The sequence below is a fragment of the Neophocaena asiaeorientalis genome, unplaced genomic scaffold, assembly GCF_003031525.2.
Source record: "Neophocaena asiaeorientalis asiaeorientalis breed wild unplaced genomic scaffold, Neophocaena_asiaeorientalis_V1.1 scaffold521, whole genome shotgun sequence".
NCBI classification, from domain to species: Eukaryota; Metazoa; Chordata; class Mammalia; order Artiodactyla; family Phocoenidae; genus Neophocaena; species Neophocaena asiaeorientalis.
Genome location: NW_020174712.1, coordinates 1,639,534 through 1,660,088, shown reverse-complemented (window position 1 = coordinate 1,660,088; position 20,555 = coordinate 1,639,534). Strand labels below are relative to the sequence as shown.

The following is a 20,555-nucleotide window of genomic DNA, read 5'->3' as shown; positions in this document are numbered from 1 at the left end:
AAAGGAGGAAGGGACTGTTCTACATTAAATGAAACTCAAAAAAAGACTTGAGACATAATTAAATATAATGATGGACCTTGTTTGATGCTGATTCAAACAAACCAACTGTAAAAAGACTCCTTAGTCAATCAGGGAAAACTGAACATAGATCGTGTATCAGGCAACCTTGAAGGAATTACTGGTAATTATGAGATGTAATAAGGTATTGTGGCTATGTTTATAAAAAGTCCTTTTATTTATGGGTGAAATTACGTAAGGGGGGAATAGGTGTGGGTGCAGTATCATGTAGATGGCAAAGTATGAATGGCTACAGAGCTGAGTACAAGCATGAATGTGTGTTATTGTCTCTACTTTTGTGTATGTTTGAAAATTTTCACTATAAAAATGAAACAAAATAAAGGGTAGCGATTAGAAGTAGAGAAAATATTGCAAACATACTCTGAGCAACTGGTAAGCACATGAACTATCACAGAGCTCCTCCCACCCTGTGCTTAAACGATTCAATATTCAAACACATCTTGAATGTAGGGCTTCTTATTGTTTCCTGTTAAATTTGGCACTTGGGATTCAGTCCTTTGCTGAGACAGTGGTTTTTGATTATCACCCAGGGTCAAAGATTTCTCAAGCTACAATTCTTCAATACTCTAATTAGCATAAGACAACTAACAAGAAGACACGCTTCGTTCAAAAATCCTCGAATTCCAACAGAAAAAGCCCTGCCCTCCAGAAGCAGCGGTGCTGACAGCAGCAAGCATTCTTTCAGTTGTAAGTGAGTTTCAGGCCTCCCCTAATTCTCTTATCACTGAATAGGAACCTCTCGGGTAGGAAAAGCAGAGCCAGCTTTACTCAGCGCTGGACAGGTCTGTCTACACTGTGAACGCTTGGTGAGCCTGGGGGCCGTCTGGTGTGGACGCCAGCCAGCACCCCTTCATCACCTGCAAAGCTCTTCCCTGATATGTTTACTTTACAAATTTTATGTGCCCTCCAAACCCAGCTCGCATAACAGGATCTGTTCAAGGATGATGGAAACACATTCCCATACAAGAAAAACAGAGTAATTTCATGACGATCATGAAAACAACTCCAGGGTCACTTCTGGAGGAAGCCGTGCCTCTCTGCTGCTTCATCACTCAAACCCTATAATCACCTCCACTGGGGTTCCTTTCTACCTTGTATCTTTTATTTACTTATTTTTATCATGGAAAGTTACAGACATATCCAAAAGTAGAGCCCCCAGGCACCCTTTACCCACTTTTAACAATGATTAACATTTAAAAAATCTTGTTTCATCCACTTCTCCCCAACCTGGTTTGTTTTTTGTTTTTGTCTTCTGGAGCATTTTAAAGCAATTCCCACACATCCCATCAGTTCACCAGTCTTGTACTCACTTTTACTGCAGCAATCTCATGGCAGTGGAATGTGTTTTCATGCCAGTGTCTCCTGCTGGACCACTGATCTTCAGGAAGAGGATTCCTTTATGTTTTAGCAAAACCAGCACAGAAACTGGCCCATGGCAGGCGCTCGATAAACACTTGGAATTCAATGTGTAATTGAATTGTCAACAGCTTTATTGCCATAGACTTAAGAACAGGTCTTTTTTCCCTCTTTTTTTTTTCTGCCGCGCCGCGCAGCTTGTGGGATCTTAGTTCCCTGACCAGGGATCGAACCCACGTCCCCTGCACTGGAAGCATGAAGTCTTAACCACTGGACCACCAGGGAAGTCCCAAAAACAGGTCTTAATTCACAGAATGCATAACGCCTCAGTCATCAAATCCATATTTAGCCCAAACTCATTTATTTAGGAGCATACACTGGCAGCATTAGAGTGGTGGCTGTGTAGCATAGTGGTTAAGCACGTGGGCTCTGCAGGCAGTGCGTTGATTTGAATCCCAGCTCTTCCACCAGTTGCCGTGTCATTGGGTAGGACAGATTGTATTTTCCAAAGATGACTGCAATGATCTCTCCTATCCCCCCTGTTCTTCTAGGATGTGGCCATTTCCCCATCAGGAAGTAGGGTTTATATTCCCTCCTCTTAAATGTAAATGCACCTGTGACCATAGTTGAAGTGATGTTATGTGATATACAAGGCCAGGTCACAGAAGGCAATGCATCTTCCTCCTTGCTGGCTAGACCACCCACACTGGAGCTCTGTGCTGCCATGTAAGCATCCAACTACCCTGAGACCGCCATACTGTGAGGAAGCCCAAAGACCACATGGGAAGGTCCTGAGACTAAATGGAGGGATGCCTGGCTAGCCCCATGCCGCTTCAGCTCCCTCGTTCTCACAATCCCCACTATCCTAACTCCAGCTACTGTCAGATGAGCAACTGCCTGAGTGACCACAAACCAGAACTACCTGGCCAAGCCCTTCCTGAATTCCTGACCCACTGAAACCATAAAAAATAACTGCTGCATTAAGCTATCAAGTACTGGGATGATTTGTTTTGCAGTGATAACCAGAACATTGGGCAAGTTACTTAACCTCTCTGTGCCTCAGTCTCCACATCTTTAAAATGGGGATAATAACAGTACCCACACCACGGTGGACTTTTATGAGTATTAAATGAGGTAAGAACAAAGTTGCCCGGCACACTGTAGCCCTCAATAATATCAGTAATTATCATTTGGGAAATATACATGGTTTAGAAATCCTGACCAACCTAATAAACATATTGCCAGTTCTCATTGCCAGGCAGGCTGATACATTCTGGGTAAGGGCGTATTCTATAAATGAAAAACTACTTCAAGGTGGCTGTGAGTTTTGCATCCTCTCAACGACTGGGGAGAAAACAATTTAAAACATGGCTCGACCTGTCACTTGCATGGTATATGTCACCTGAAATGCAGGGGTGCCTGGCAGGGTTGACTTTGGTTACATGTTCCCCTCTGGTAAAACACGCTTCAGAAAGCAGACACAAAAGGCCCGGTGATCACTTTCTCTTTTGTTCTCAGGCACAAGTAATTGAGTGGAAGGGAAAGTTTCTCATAAATATGACCTTCGAAGAGAACCTGAATATACTTAAACTACAAATTTCTTTTCTCATGCATGAAAACATGGGATTTCATACTCATTCGGTGAATCGTATGCAGTTCTTTAGTAGCTGTGTCTGAGAATGGCGTCGTTGGCTGAAAGAAAAGGAAGATGGTGATGGGGCTCACCACAGGATGGCTTGAGGAGCCCTTGGTAGAAATGTTTCAGAACAAATCCACAGGCAAGAGAAAGTGCACATTTCTATTCGGTATCGTGTCCATTCAGCAATCTCTAATCACTAATGCTGCACCTAACTGCTTCTTGACAATTATAGTCATTACTATTTATTCACTCAACCGTTAAATAACACAACCCATCTCAAGTATTTTTTTACACTAGGAGTTGGGACACTTTTAGTGCCTTTTCTGGGGTTTTAGGTCAAGAGGTAAGGTGTGTGCTGGGACTACACAGACACTCCCCATTACAAGAGTAACCTTAACTTTTCCACTTGTTTTGTCCTTGAAAGCACCCCCTCTTTCACTGCAATGCCAATGTGGAAATCACAGCTCAGAATTTTTTTTTTTTTTTGGCTGCGTTGGGTCTTTGTTGCTACGCATGGGCTTTCTCTAGTTGTGGTGAACGGGGGCTACTCTTCGTTGTGGTGTGCGGGCTTCTCATTGCAGTGGCTTCTCTTGTTGCGGAGCATGGGCTCTAGGCACACAGGCTTCAGTAGTTGTGACAGGTGGGCTTCAGTAGTTGTGGCTCGCGGACTCTAGAGTGCAGGGTCAGTAGTTGTGGCGCACGGGTAAGTTCCTCTACAGCATGTGGGATCTTCCCGGACCAGGGCTCGAACCCTTGTCCCTTGCATTGGCGGGCGGATTCTTTTTTTCTTTCTTTTTTTAGTGATGGATGTTAACTAGATTTATTGTGGTGGCCATTTTGCAATACATACAAATATTGTATCATTATGTTGTACACCTGAAAACTAATATAATGTTATATGTCAATTATACCTCCTCAATAAAAAAATAAAACAGTGGCAATTACAGTACCTTACATATTTTAATATTTAAACCTCGTAATTACAAAATACCCAATCATTTGTAAAATCCAGTTTAAGAAGTGAAGATGACAGCCAACATTTGTGTAGTGCAGAGAAAGCTGCCTATGAATTCACTGCTTTTCAAACTCCAAACCTTGCATATTTCCCACTCGCCATGCAATCTCCAACTAAGAAAATGAAATTAAATGAGAGTGGTTATTGGAATTATTTCATTTATTAACTATTGCAGTTGTTTGTTTAAATTGAATTCCGTCATCCCAGATTCCCTAAAGACTGTTCAAAGACTTTCCAAGAGCAAGTACAAGTTAGAGGCATCTTCTTCTGATGGTGGTAACACCAGCAGCTCCACCACAACCAACTCACTGTGCTTCCTGAGAAAGGGTCCTCTTCTAAGAGCCTGATGTGTATCAACTCACTGCCTCCTCACAAGAACCCTATGAGGCACTGTGGTGGACACACTCTAAAGGTGACCCCAGGATCCCCATCTTCTGTGTTTATACCTTTGTGTCATGACCCCACCCATACCTTGGAGTGAGTGGTGGGTGGGACCTGGGCCTTGCGTTTACTCACTAGAATACAGCAGGGGGGACATGATAACGTGTGCGATTACAGTGCCTGGCTTGCTGGAGCCTCTCCCCCCTGGCTGGCTTTGAGAAAGCAAGTGGCCTTTGGTCACCAGCCAAGAAGAAAATGAGTCCCTTGGTCCTATGACCACAAGGTCACACATTTTGCTAACACCTTCGGTGAGCTTGAGAGTGGATCCTCCCCCAGTCAAGTCTCAGATGAGACCTCAGCCCTGCCAGACCCTTTGACTTCAGTCTTGCTGACGACCTGGCTGAGCTGTGCCTGGATACCGGACCCACGGAAACTGCAGACAATATATACGTGTTGTTTCAAGCCACTGTGTGTGTAGTAGCATCGCTCTTCAGCAACAGATAACTGATACAGTGGTGTGGATATCTGCATCCTTGCTTTACAGGGGGAAGGTTAAACAAACAGTCCGCGTTCACGGAGCGAGTAGGAGGCAAGATGAAAAACCAGGAAGTCTGGGGCCTGGAAGATCGGCGTTAACCACCGCGCGTTCCTGCCTCTGCTGACATCTTATAGCCCACCTGTCTCACTCCCTCTTCTGAGGGTGGGGACCCCTGTCCTGAAGCCATGGGCTCCGTTAGGGCACCAAACCCAATCCCTTGCAGCCCCGGTGCCAAGGCCGTGGCATGGCATTTGTGCCGGCACAAAGGAGAGAACAGGGGTAACGGGCCATGATGTCCCTCCCACGGCCATGGCAACTGGAAGGGAGCAAAGCTTGGTCGCACACCAAAGGCTCCAACTGCCAGGTGGATTCTTAACCACTGCGCCACCAGGGAAGCCCTACAGCTCAGATTCCTTAACACGTATTGTTAAGAACAGTATCAAGAAAGAGGCTTTTAATATTCTGGGTGGAGTTATTAATGGGCCATGAAAGAAATGACTGAATGAAAATGAACGTAAAGAATCTTTTTTTTTTTCAAGTAATGTGAAGACATTTTTAAAAATTCAATGTAAGAGCTGTGCTCTGGAAAGCCTCTTAATAAAAAGAAGAAGTCAAGCATAAAGAATCTAAGACTTTCTGAGGAAAACTGAGTTGAAGTTGCACTTTTAGGATCACAGTTATATAAAATTAAGCAAATTGGAAAATTAATTTTATGCCAAAGTCAATACCATCCTCATCCTCTTGGTAACACGCAACATTGATTATCCACCGGCTCTTACCTTCAAGAATCAGGGGCCAAACTTTAATACATAGCTCCCCCAAATTCCAAATTTTAAATGCTTTATTTAAAAATTTATACCCCTGAGTGGTGCATAATACTGGTAAGGAGTAATACTGAGAATCAAATGGCAACACGGTACTAAGACAGAAGACAGGGTCCTCTCATGAGGGACAGATGACTGTGGCTGGTGCAGAGGCGGGAAGGGAAAGACTGAGTTCCTGCTGGACACTTGTAACCTCAGTGAGTCAACAGCTCCTGCAATACTGTGACAGTTTTGTTCTGGGGACCCAGGAAGATCATGATTTCATGTATTTCTGAATTAAGACTTGCAATTTAAAAACAAGTGAATAGAATACATTCACAGTAAAATGAACGACATGGGAGAATTCCTGGTTGAGAAAGGATTACGCTATTGAGGGAAAGCGCAGACCTGTCTATGTGGTGTATTTACACTCACACAAATCACACTGACATCAAGGCTAACAATTCTAAAGTGGACGCCAATGATCCATCCGTTCTAACACGCACTGAGTACTCTGTGTTTGACGATGGCCGTGTTAACACATGAGACCTTTATTACATAAGCACGGCATGAGATGGACCTTTGAATTTTTCAAACATCAGGTTACATCCCCTTAGTGAGTCATGCAATCAATTCAGCAGGTTAAACCAGGAATATTTTTAACAAAACAGAGTGGGATATAAAATGTAAGAGCATACAGAAAGTATTAGTTCATGAAATTTTCGTTTACGGTTCCTCTTGTGTATTTCATTTTTATCATTCTCATACCAAGTCTATGAGACAGTATTACCATCAACCACATCTTACAGGTAAGAGCAGAGACAAACAAAGGGCAACATGAACAAAGTCACCGGGGCTGGGATTTGGCCCTAGACAATCCGACAAACTCCTGTGGTCTCCACCTGTAAAGCTGTGATAACAGGGAATTCACGTCCTCCCAGCCCGTCACCGCCCCAGTCTTCCCACAGACGCGCAGCGCCGGCTCTAGAAGGCGGATCTATTTCCAGTCCTACATACCCCACCATACCTCCGCAACCGTGTTCTTAGTAAAAGCTGCTCCACGAAGCTGAAATCAAACAAGCGCAAAATAAATAAAAGATACATAAAAGCATATCTGAAAGAGAACATATTTATTCCCATGATCCTTTTCCTTTTTGAAACTCCTAGACTTTTAAACAATAAAAATCTCTGGGAAATGGGGTAGTTTTAAATTAAGATATTTTAACAAAGAGGATTTTCACAATATGATTTTTATTTACATGAATTTTCAGAAGTTTTAAATAGTTCTTTTCAAATCGCACAACATAACTAAAATCTCTTATTTAGACATTGTACCTTTCTCAAAAACTTTTAGTTTAGGGAATTATGCTTAGAATCAGAATCTTGCAGTTCAGATACTGACGGGTAAGGATCTTGTTAACATACTTATAAATACAAACCTGCTTCATAAATGATCCGTGTTTTGGCTGCAAGCTGAACCTATTTGACATGTTTTGATGGTAAGCAAATATATTTTTTAGACATCTTAAATTGCTCTGATTAAAACTTTCTGGAAGTTTTCTGCATCAGTCACGTGACTACTTTCCGGTTCCTGTGTATGTATTCTGAGCACACACTAGATTTATGAGGATGGATTTACCTCCGGTTTAGCCAACTCTGAAAGAGACACCTGGGGATTCAGAACTTTCCTGGGGCAGACACTGGCGCGTGTTCCCCTTGTCCAGTCATATTTCAGATGCTTATCTTTCCTCGGCCACTGCAAGTGCAAATCCCTTACTTCGAAAAGACGTTACTATCCATAAAATGACTTTCAACAGTAACAAAGGACTGACATCCTTTCACGTCACACTGACAGATTTCAAATATTTATTAGTGAAAACTATAAAAGAGGATGGATTTTCCTAATATTTTAAGCATGAGTTCCTCTGAAGAGTTGCTATAACATCCATTAATAATCAGCAAAGATTAACTTGCACCACGATCAAGCTACGGTTCACCACGGAAAACGCAGACACTTCCGTCTGGCGTCTCCGTAGGAACAGCCAAGGCCCGTCCTGAACATCACGCGGCAGCAGTGGAGGCATCGTCCATGAGTCTGCCCTGGGGCTGCCGAGTGGAAAACAAAGCGGGTTTACAAAATGGTAATGGCAACAGTAGCGCTATTAATTGAAGAGATTTTGACGTTCTTGGAACTGTTTCACGAAAACAGAATAGACGTGTGCAAGCACCCAAACAAACTGTGTTGCTTTCCTCCTTTCCCCCCACCCTCTTTCTTCACGTGAGCCGGGCATGGTGACGGCACAGCCTCCGTGCTGCCACACTCCCTCTGTGCCCAGTGGCAGACATCACCAGCCGATCACACCCACCCGCGGAATCTACCTCGTCACTACTTTTCTCTTAACCCGGTGTTCTGGCAGCTACCACCAATCTATCAATGCACCGCGCGTGAAAGGGAACATGGCCACCATTCCTGCTCAAGCGGTAACGCTCTATCCTCTCTCTCCCTTGCTCGGCCTGTGTCCCGAGCTTTAAGCAGGCCACAAACCTCAGCTGACAGCAAGCTCTTTGGGATTCAAGGCTCCCCAATCTCCTGTTTGAGAAAAAGTGATTCACAATGAACTCTACGGTATTAACAACGAAGATTGCAAGGATTGAAGCAGCAGATAAAAACAAAATTTCCCTTTCTCGAAGTTCAGTGATTGAAAAAATTTAAAACATCACATCAGAAGAAGAAAAACTAAGAGGGATTAAAAGGTATCATGACTGGTTTTAGGTGTAAAATTTCTGACAGGTCAGCAACACCCCAGAGCGTCATCGAGTAGCTAAAAGAATGAAATTCTTGCAAATGACTACTTTACTGCTGTACGTTAGCAGACCTCTGTGGGAAAAGCATGAGAGACGGTGTCTGGGACATGAACTAGATTAGCATTGCAACCTCAGCACCACAGCCCACTGCTGTGTTTCAAGCAGCTGATTCCTGTGGGTTCCCTGGAGCAGCGAAGGAGGCGCTCCCGCTCTGATCTGTTGCTGGGCAGCTTTATGTACGTATGTATGCATGTGTGCATGTGTGTGTGAGTCAACAGCCATCTGAATGGGATGAACGAAAGAAAAGGTTGCTGGTCTTTCATACGTCATGTAATTTGTAGGACTCATGGAGGACGTTTAGTTTTAGAAACAGAATAAATGGCTCCACCAGGTCAAATCCTTAACAAACACAGCTTTACAAACAGGGACAGAGAACAATAAATCTGTTTTCTTATCATGCAATAAGAAAACAAATCTATTTTGCAAAGGAAGAAAAATATGGATCCAAGCGTGCTCTAGGCGGCACTGTCCAACAAGACTCTCCGTGAAGAGGAAACGCTCCACATCAGTGCTGCTAGCTGCACGCCTACTGAGCGCCTGAGATACGGCTAGTGCAGCTGGTAACTAAGCTTTAAATTAAGTTTTAATTAATTTGAATCTCAATAGGCACATGTGCTCGTGGCTACCACACTGGAATAGCACAGGTCTAAAGTTTAATAAAGGCATGACGGGATGTAAAATTTTAGTCGGTGATTGCTCATGAAGTGGAAAAAGGGTAATCCTCATTCACTGCCCTTAGTGTGACAGGTAAAACAATTTTAATTATTGAGTTTTCCCAGTTGATAAAGGCACTGGCTCTGAATAGTGCAGTCAATGATTTTAGCAGCAGTCAAGTTACTAGAAGATGGTTCTTAAATGTAGAGAAAAGATCGTGGCAGTTAGAAAAGGGTGTGCTGATTAGGTTAAAGGGTAATCCTCATTCACTGCCCTTAGTGTGACAGGTAAAACAATTTTAATTATTGAGTTTTCCCAGTTGATAAAGGCGCTGATAAAACTTATGAATGTTTACTTTTCTGGAACCTTTCCTTATGGACTTAAAACACCACCACCCAGAAGAGGTTTACTGTGAAAGAAAATCAGAAGACGGAACTAGATTTATCTGGATTAGTTTGGGTGTTCTGAGCACTTCAGGGAAAAGAACGAAAGAGATTAATTGATGGGAACAAAACGCTGGTTCCTCAACATGACCAACTCTCACATCTCAAACAAGCTCTGTTTGTTCGGCTAGAATACGATCAGGTCTGTACATCGATAAATACTTTCAGGCTGATGAAAGCCATACTTCTGAGTTTAGGAAGAGCAAACTTCGGAGGGTCAAACAGCTAAAAGGACATCAGAGACCACCCATCCCACCGCCGCTCCCCAACCCAGTCATGACTTCTCCCCTGCAGGGTAACCTCAGACATGACAGTGAGGAACAGTAAGGGAAATGGCTTTAGAATGTGATGAGGTGGAAATGTTAAAAAAAGCCACTGCTGTGTGCAGGCGGGCGGTATATGGGAAATCTCTGTACCTTCCTCTCAATTTTGCTGTGAACCTGAAACTGCTCTAAAAAAAATAAAGTCTTAAAAAAACAAAAAGGCCACTGTTTAAACACAGGAGATCCAAAATTATGAGATTTAAAAAATAATAATTTAAAAGTATGGTATAAAAGGGAACCCTTTTGCACTCTTGGTGGGAATGTAAATTGATACAGCCACTATGGAGAACAGTATGGAGGTTCCTTAAAAAACTAAAAATAGAGCTACCATACGACCCAGCAATCCCACTACTGGGCATACACCCTGAGAAAACCATCATTCAAAAAGAGTCATGTGCCACATGTTCATTGCAGCTCTGTTTACAATAGCCAGGACATGGAAGCAACCTAAGTGTCCATCGACAGACGAATGGATAAAGAAGATGTGGCACATATATACAATGGAATATTACTCAGCCATAAAAAGAAACGAAATTGAGTTATTTGTAGTGAGGTGGATGGACCTAGAGACTGTCATACAGAGTGAAGTAAGTCAGAAAGAGAAAAACAAATACCGTATGCTAACACATATATATGGAATCTAAAAAAAAAAGGTTCTGAAAAACCTAGGGGCAGGACAGGAATAAAGACGCAGACGTAGAGAATGGACTTGAGGACATGGGGAGGGGGAAGGGTAAGCTGGGACGAAGTGAGAGAGTGGCACGGACTTATATACACTACCAAATGTAAAACAGATAGCTAGTGGGAAGCAGCCGCATAGCACAGGGAGATCAGCTCGGTGCTTTGTGACCGCCTGGAGGGGTGGGATAGGGAGGGTGGGAGGGAGACGCAAGAGGGAGGGGATATGTGGATATATGTATAGCTGATTCACTTTGTTGTAAAGCAGAAACTAACACACCATTGTAAAATAATTATACTCCAATAAAGATGTTAAAAAAATAAAAATAAAAAAATAAAAGTTTGGTATACAATAGAAGCTTAGAGGGTTAATAAAAATGATTTTTTTTGCAGATGCAAAAGCAAAACACAACAAAACTGTGTAAGTCTAGAAAGGTAACAGGTGGGATGATTATGACACATACATGAACACAGGCTAACTTACAATTTACCAAATCCCAGATTATATAAACAAGGCTTCCCCAAAGCCTGACAGATACAAAAACGGAAATTGTAACTTGTCATCCAAAAAGGGGGTATAAACTTAAAATAAAAAGAGAACACACAAGGGACTTCCCTGGTGGCACAGTGGTTAAGAACCCACCTGCCAATGCAGGGGACACGGGTTTGAGCCCCGGTCTGGGAAGATCCCACGTGCGCGGAGCAACTAAGCCCACGCGCCACAGTTACTGAGCCTGCGCTCTAGAGCCAGCGAGCCACAACTACTGAGCCCGCATGCCACACTACTGAAGCCCACACGCCTAGAGCCCATGCTCCACAACAAGAGAAGCCACTGCAATGAGAAGCCCGCGCACTGCAACAAAGAGTAGCCCCCGCTGGCCACAACTAGAGAAAGCCCACACACAGCAGCGAAGACCCAGTGCAGCCAAAAATAAAAAAACAAAACAAAACAAAACAAAAAAAACCCAGTGTGATCCTCTATCAATTATTTAAAAAAAACACAACAACAACAATAAAAAAAGAGAACACACAGGATTCATATATGTTCATGTATCTCTGGTTACCAAGGGAAACCAGAACTATCTGGAGAAACAGCCTTAATTTAGGCATCAAGAGTGGCTTAACCCGAGGCAAAGCGATGACAATCCTACAGGGTCCTTTACTGAAGGAACCTGGAAATCGTATCACTGTTAAAAAATCAAAACATTAAACCAGAGTATAGTTTCTGACCGGTGATCATTTACAGAAAAGACCCAAATCCAGTAGTATTACATAGTTAGAATCAGAAAAGTTCAGGGACTGTATTCAGAAAGTTAATCCATTTTGATTAAAAAATAGTTACAAATTAACTACAATTTTAAAACATATTTTTAAAAAGTAAACAAAATATTAAAATAAAGAAATAAAAAAAAGAAAAACAAAAATAGAAATATACTTTACTAAACGCCAAAGAAAAACCATGTTTAAGGATGCCAGAAAGATAAACCTTTACCCAAGGGAATAAAAATCTTTGAAGTTACATCTAAAAATATCTATAAAATAGAAATCTAAAAAAAAAATCTATAAAATAATAACTTTACAGAAATGAATAGCAATATTGCCAAATTTATACAGTAACAGCCAAAGCCCTATCCTGTTAGTCTCCAAATACTTAGTGAAGTTTACATGAAAAAACATCTTCTTTTGTTAGTTTTCAAGACAGTGAATTTAAAAAGCAGAAAATGTCTAAGCCTCACCTTTACAAAAATACTGGTGGGTATAAAACGCCTGAGCAGTTGATTTGTGAAGTTGGGGAACCTGAGCAAGTTGACGTTGAGAGATGGCAGCTGCTGATACCCGGCCATCAGAGGGTAGAAATTATACAACATTTCCTGTTCGGTGCCAGGGAGGATACGTAATCGAATCTAAATCACAAAAGTTACAGAGGAAGATGATCAAATATAGATATCAAATATATCTATACGACGTTACCCATGGATTACTAGCAAATGACAGGACACCTAAATCTTTCTGGTGAAATATTCACACCCTCTCCTATCCCTTCTTCCAGACAGATACCAAAATATACAGCTGAATTAATGAGGTCAGGATCATGCAGTTAACAAACATAACAAAAACATGTGCATGATTTCTCAGTTTCTACCAACATCTAAAAGGCAACCTGTACCTGCTTAACAATGGGACCACAGGGTGGATCACAGGGTGGACCACAGGGTGGATCAGTATTTCCTGTGGCTTAGACCAGGCAGGCTTTATAGGCACAGGGCGCTATGGGATAACGTGCAGAAAAGCATCTTTGTAAACATTATGTAACATTATGTAAACATTATGTAAACATTATGTCAACACGAGACAGATTGTTTCCTGTGTTTTGTGTTAGGGACTCTACCTTTGAGGTAAGGTAAGTAACTTCAGGGGAAGAAAAGATGTTTGTACTTTAGGAAAGAACACCAACAGGTAAGATTTTTGGTATCTTACATTATCTAATTATTTTTAAGTCAATATGTGAAAGAGATCAAAACAATCAAGAAAAGCTTACTCATTTGCAAATGAGTACATATAGGTGCGTGTTGCGTCAGAGATAATACATGTGTGTGTGTAACCAACATATTACAGCTAATATTATATTTGGTATACACTATAAATTTAAATTACTGTACAGATTTACAGTATACTTCATGTGTAATTCTACTTTCATTTAACTGCAAACACAGCACTCAGGACATGCCCAGCCATGGCATGGCTGGTGAGTCAGGGTGGATGCTACTAGGTGTTATGACAAGTTTGTGCTCTAATTACATCCTTATCTTACTGACCACTGAGGTGTGTCCCTGTTGCCACTCTTTTTCATTTTGTTTTTGTTTTTGTTTTGGCCGCACCGCACAGCTTGCGGGACCTCAGTTCCCTGACCAGGGATTGAGCCCAGGCCCTGGCAGAAAGCCCAGAGTCCTAACCACTAGGCCACAAGAGAGATCCCCTCTGTGGCCACTTTGAAGAAGAGGACAGTATTCTCACTGCAACATGGTTTTGCCTGAGAGTGTCCCACCCAAAAATCTGATGAACTTTTCTACCCCTGATTTGAATAGATGAATCAAAACATCTGAATCACTTATTTTTATGTATAGATACAAAATTGTGCCTACGCAAAACAAAGATAAGTAAATTCTCTACAAGATCAAAATCTCTTAAAAACTGTATTGATAGTTCAGAAGGGAATTAAGCTTTGATCTGTGTAGTCATGCCTCAAGGCCTCAAATTAAAAGACACACACACTCACAAACTCATTAGTAATAAAAGGGACATTTAAAAATTTTCAGGAATTCTATTGTAGTCCAAGAATTTGTGAACTCCTGTTTTATACGGAGAAAGAACCTATATGTGTGATCTCAAAGCAAAATGGGTTGCCCGTTTAACCCAGTTCTATAGCAAGTTGTAATCAACCTTCAAAAGTGACTGAAGATTCACCACTATCAAAACAACAGGGACCACAGTCAGCCTTATCAATTCATTTGTACACGAAATGTACAGCTTTCCACTTCCTGGCCATACTTTTGTGTCTTCATAAACAACCCAAAGAAATATGACCTGTACCTGTTTAAGACCTGAGAACATGAAGGCATCACTGGGCTCCACAGAAATCTCCACATCTTGAACTAAGTCAGTCTTATTCTGGAGGTGATACTTGACTGGTAACGACTCTCTAACACGCCCGAATGATGGCAGGTCTGCAGAGAAAGGTGACACATTACTCTTGGTTTAAAAAAAAAAAGCTCACCATTTATGGGTTGTTTTTTTTTTTTTTTTTGCAGTATGCGGGCCTCTTATTGTGGCCTCTCCCGTTGCAGAGCACAGGCTCCGGATGCGCAGGCTCAGCGGCCATGGCTCATGGGCCCAGCTGCTCCGCGGCATGTGGGATCCTCCCGGACCGGGGCACAAACCCATGTCCCCTGCATCGGCAGGCGGACTCTCAACCACTGCGCCACCAGGGAAGCCCCTACGGGTTATTTTTGTAAATAAATCTCACTATAGACATGGGATTATTTAAATTAAAGATAGTACTGCACTCTTGCTAAATAAGAAAATTCTCTGATTGGACAATAGCCACAGGGTGCCGATAAAACAGACTAAGAAGAATCAGTCTCCTTCTACAATTGATTTGACTTAGATAGGGGTCTTGGCTACCAAGAGCAGAATTATATTTTAGGAATAATTTTTTAAATCTACAAAAGATTTCCCTAAATATCAATAATGGCTGAAGATGGAATGACAGACATTATGCGCCCCTTGATGGGAACTGTGATGTATTCTTGCCAAAAACTTTAACCTGAATCTGATCAAGCCAACAGATCTAACTACCAATTTATAGGGACAGAGAAACACTTAAAAAAATGATACAACGCAATCAGTAAATCCAGGCTGTAGGCACTGAGTTTCGTTAACAAATGAACACCAAGGAAGCGAGAGAGGAGGTGGAGGTGGCACAGGAGGTGATGAAGCGGTGGCGTGGAGCTGGGGGAGAGGGAGTCTGCCTGCCCATGGGTTTCAAAAGTCTAGACATCCATGAACGGCAATGCAGGGACCTTAAAACACACTAAAGAACATTCAGAGTTGACTAGGGAAATTTCAGTACTGGAATTCGATCATATTACAAAAGTATTGCTATGTTTTAAAGTTATGATAATGGTATTGTGATCACGTTTAGAAAAATAGCCAGTAATGTTAAAGATGCATACTGAAATCTTTATAGATGACATAATATCTGGGATTTGCTTCAAAATAATGAGGGTAGGAGTGTGTAGAGGTATAGATAAAACAAGACTGGTCACAATCTACTTTTATAAATGGTGGGCATTTTTCATAATAGAAAGTTAAAAAAAATCTTAGGAGCTAAAATAAATATTCTTACTGGATTTTTTTGATCAAATAAAATGTGAGTGCCGTTACCTGCGTTCACATGGAGAGGGATATTTTCTACAATCACGTGTGGCAGAGTGATGACCGTGCTGATGACAGGGATGTCGTCCATGGCTGAAGTCCTACAGCAGAAAAAGGTACCTTTTAAATCCACATTTCATGTGAGAAGTTAATAAATCAAAACCAGGGAACACGTATATTCACCAACTAATTACGAAGGAAATATAAATTATCCCTTTTCTAAAAGTTTATTAATGGAAGGAGTTTTGTGAAGAGCTTTTACAATCCCATTTTTGTTTTGAGGATTTCCGATTAACAAATGTTATAACTCAAGGCTGCTCTTTGGTCCCAGTGATGAAGTAAGGAGTTGCGTCAGAATGTAAGTCAACCGCACCACGAGCACACCACGTAACATAGTGCTTTGGTAGCAAAATGTTCTCAATGTCGGCAGCAGTGCGGTGCTTTACATTATGACACAAACACCTTCTCACACCAAGGACCATCTCCAGACGAGCACCAGACCACTGGACATGCCCTGCTGAAACTGCACTGTGGACGCACAGGAAAAACTGAAGACTAAAAACATTTTACTATCAGTAGACACAGTGGCATTCCAACATTACTGAGATAAAGTGAGTTACATTATGAGACTGTCAGATATTTTTCCCTGTAGTACAGTCAGGGTGGGAACTCCAGGGGCAGCTGGCATCTATCTGACTGCTGAGGACAATCCATGCGAACAGCATGTACGTAGAGGTGGAACAGCTGTGACACTATTACAATAGTGCAAACCACTGATGGGCAAAAGCACCCAACCTCTCACCATTAAGAAATACATGTCTTTTTTTTTTTTTTTTTGCGGTACGCGGGCCTCTCACTGCTGTGGTCTCTCCTGTTGCGGAGCACAGGCTCCGGACGCGCAGACCCAGCGGCCATGGCTCACGGGCCCAGCCGCTCTGCGGCACGTGGGATCCTCCCGGACCGGGGCATGAACCCGTGTCCCTTGCAGCAGCAGGCGGACCCTCAACAACCACTGCGCCACCAGGGAAGCCCCAAGAAATACATGTCTTTATAGTAACACAGCAGAGTAATTAAGCAGCACCTTCAAAATGCTGTTTTAATTCCTATAAACATGTGAATTAAACTAAACATCAATATGGTAAATTCAAGGGGGGAGAAAGACAAGTTAATTTTTTAAAAATAAAATTACCTATTTTTCCTTTCTCATTTTTAGTATCTTAATTACTGTTTCAAGACTTATAAAATAATTGAGCCATGCCAAGAAAATAACACATGAAATACCATGCCTCTACCTCCTGGCCTAAGAGAACATAAGAACATAGCTGAAGCTTCCCGTGTACCCCTTCCCACTTGCATCCCCCAACCTCCACTCTAGAAGTAACTACTAGCCTGAATTTGGCTTCTATCATTCCTACGTGTTTCTTTATGCTTTTCCAAATTATACGTACAGCCCTAAGAAACATATGTTTCACGTGTTTTCTAATACTATATATATGCAATTTGTTCATATTCTGCAGTTGCTTTGTTTCATTTAGTTTTAATAGGCTGATAGGTGTAGCTCTGGTTCCCTCATTTTCACTGGTATATAATATTCCATTGAACGAATGTGCCACAATTTATCCAATTTCCTGTTGGTGGACATTTATTTTCTAACTTTTAACTATCATAAGTAGTGCCGCTATGAACATTCTCAGACATGTCCCCTTTGTGTATATTTTTGAATCTTTTCTAGGACTGTAGGGTATAGCCATCAGCTTTACCTGGTACTGCCAAATATATTTCCAGAGCAATTGTTCTAATTTATACTCCTCCTCTTGACAAACTTTGCACTGTTTAACCTTTTTATTTTTTCAAAGTAGTGGGAGTACAGCTGAATCTCAGATAAACTTATAAGGCTGCCCTTCTCTCCCCCTATGTTTACTGGCCATCCAGCTTCTTCTGATCACTGTACTACCTACTCAAGTATTTTTCTCAACTCTTAGTTAAGAGACTTGTGTTTTTCTTATGATCTGAAGAAGTTCTTGATCTGAACTCGAATCCTTTGTCAGTTTTAGATGTTGCAAATAGCTTCCCCCAGTTTGTATTTTCACTTTCTTCATGGTGTTCTCTAATGAACTGAGAAACAATTTTGAGAAATCAAATTTATCCATTTTAGTGGCTTGTACTTTTAGGGTCTTATTTAAAGAAATTCTTTCCTATGCCAAAGTCATAAAATGATTCTCTTATTTTTCTACTAAAAGTAACAAAGTTTTGCTTTTTACAATTAAACTTTAATAAACCTGGAATTTTCATACACATTATACAGTGGTACAGCAGATATCCCATTTTTTTCCCAAGTCAATACCCAACTCTTTACCACCAATTATAAAGCAGTTCCTCCTTCCCCTACTGATCTATAATGCTACCTTTGTGAAATATAATTTCCATGTGTGGATCTGTGGAACTATGTCTAGACTCTCTCTTCTGTTCCATTGGTTTATTTACATCTCCCCGAGCCAATACCATAGTGATGACTACTGACAATAAGTCTTAGAATTTGGAAGAGCAAGTACCCTTGCCTAGTTGTACTTCTTCTGGAATATTCTGACTATTACTGCCTCTTTGCCTTTCCATACAAATTTTAGAATCAAGAGTGTCAAGTTCCACAAAAACAAAAACAAAACAAAACAAGCTGTTGAGATCCTGAAGGACACTGCATTGAATCTACAGAACGATTTACAAATCTTATCCAAACGCTATCAGAGATTATTTTGTATCTCTCCCATTTATTTAGGTCTTCCTTTAATGCTTTAAATTTTTATAATTTTCTCCATAAAGGTAATACACATCTTCTACTAGATGTATTCCTATGTATCTTACCATTTTGTTGTTATGTAAATGACACCTATTTTAAAAATATTTTCCCTAGAGGTTTATTACTGATATACGGAAATCCAGCTGATTTTTGTATGTTGATGTTATATCCAGCAACCTTGCTGAGACTCTTTATAATTCCAATAACTTGTTGATCCCTTTGGGTTTTCTATGCGAACAGTCCTATTCACTGTAAATGAGGGCAGTTTCTCCTAACGTTTTTAGTGGTTGGTTCTATCATCAGAATTCATTTGGCTAAAACTGCATCTGCAATAGTTCACAAATTGTAACAAACAGAAACAAAAGTTTATCCTTTTAAATCTTTGTGTTTTTGACAAAAGGTCAATGACAGCATGTGACTTCTAGCTTGTTCTCCAGGCTGACAGAAGCTCTCAACTATTAAATGACAATGAGAAGGACTTCCCTGGTGACGCAATGGTTAAGAATCCACCTGCCAATGCAGGGGACACGGGTTCGAGCCCTGATCCGGGAAGGTCCCACATGCCTCTGAGCAACTAAGCCTGTGTGCCACAACTACTGAGCCTGTGCTCTAGAGCCCGTGAGCCACAACTACTGAGCCCGCGTGCCGCAACTACTGAAGCCAGCGTGCCTAGAGCCCACGCTCCGCAACAAGAGAAGCCACCGCGATGAGAAACCCGTGCATCACAACGAAGAGTAGCCCCTGCTTGCCGCAACTAGAGAAAGCTCATGTGCAGCAGCGAAGACCCAACGCAGCCAAAACTAAATATAAATAAATAAATTTATTAAAAATAAATAAATAAATGACAATGACACATAATAAAGGCATTAGAATAACACAAATAATGAAGAAAAGGTAGGGCTGATACAATTTTACCTCTTCCAGGAGATAATATAATGCCCAGTTGCTACTCCACCTTCAACATTTCCAACAGATGGGCAACGAAGACAAAAGCATTCACTGGCACTCTCTGAAGTCCGTAAGACAACTACAAGAAAGAGACTTCATGATCCTCATAGCGATTTCATCTCTAAAAAGAGAGCTTTACATCCAAGTAATACAACAAAAAAGAATACTTTATCGATTACACATTATTTGTAGAGACTTGGAAACTAAGGCTCAGAGATGTTAAATGACTTCTTTCAAGGAGACAGGTAAACAGAGCAAATAAAATGACTCACTTATATTTGGTCTTAAGAATACATCATGATTTTTTCCCCTCACAATATCTGCCCTTATAATCTAGTTGAGCACAAGTTTGCTTGGGTTAACATTCAAACTAATTTTTATTCCCTCTAACAGCTCGGGAAATATACAAAAGCCCAAAGTATCCTGAAACAGAAAGGTAATATCGCCTCTATAAACTGTTTTTAGTTGGATAATTTAGAAAACTTATCGTCTGCTTTTCTGTATTTTCCAAAGTTTCTTTGGTAAACATCTTTTCCCATTTCAAATTATGACCAACAGTAAACATCAATTAAAAATTATAAAAAACAATCTATAAAAAATCCAAATATGACAAAACACTTTATCTTCAATTACATTTTTCAGTCACTTTCTTACAGTATCAAGAATCTGATTTTTTAAAAAATAAGGTATACTCAAGCAAACTGTAAATGATGCTAATTCTAACTTAATGCTAAATGTACCTGCTCTCTGTGAGTGTAAGTCTCAAATTCCCTTCCTTAGCAAAAAGCTAACTCTTACACCACCAGCCTACACACGCACACACACTACTGTTTTCTGCTAGTTAAGGGGGATGATCCACATTCTCACCGTTGTCCACCTGGGACTCCAGCTGGTCCACGGGCGTCATGGAAGGAGCAAGCTGCAGCTCACTGGAGACGATGGTGAGGGCCCAGGGCGAGGCACTCAACAGGTCCGTCATCAGCAGGAAGGGGATGTCGGCATAAACCCTTTCTAGGTGCTCAAACTGTCACGGATGGAGACAAAGGTCTGTCAGGAAGTAAGTTAATCCACTTTCTCTTTTCTGTTAATTTCTACAACCTCAACG

At 41.2% G+C, this 20,555-nt stretch overlaps 1 protein-coding gene across 2 annotated transcripts in view; it reads right to left on the bottom strand.

Moving 5' to 3' along the window:
- Positions 1-6,923: 6,923 nt before the first annotated feature.
- Positions 6,924-20,555, bottom strand: part of TRAPPC11 (trafficking protein particle complex subunit 11) — a 41,282-nt gene continuing 27,650 nt past the window's right edge. For both annotated transcript variants that reach the window (XM_024759934.1, XM_024759933.1), the window contains 6 exons: positions 20,318-20,474; positions 19,418-19,529; positions 15,718-15,809; positions 14,365-14,498; positions 12,510-12,677; positions 6,924-7,916 (listed from right to left, as the gene is read on the bottom strand). In XM_024759934.1, coding sequence (XP_024615702.1) covers positions 7,872-7,916; positions 12,510-12,677; positions 14,365-14,498; positions 15,718-15,809; positions 19,418-19,529; positions 20,318-20,474 — 708 coding nt within the window. In that variant the 3' untranslated portion in view covers positions 6,924-7,871. The remainder of the gene's footprint in view (positions 7,917-12,509; positions 12,678-14,364; positions 14,499-15,717; positions 15,810-19,417; positions 19,530-20,317; positions 20,475-20,555) is intronic.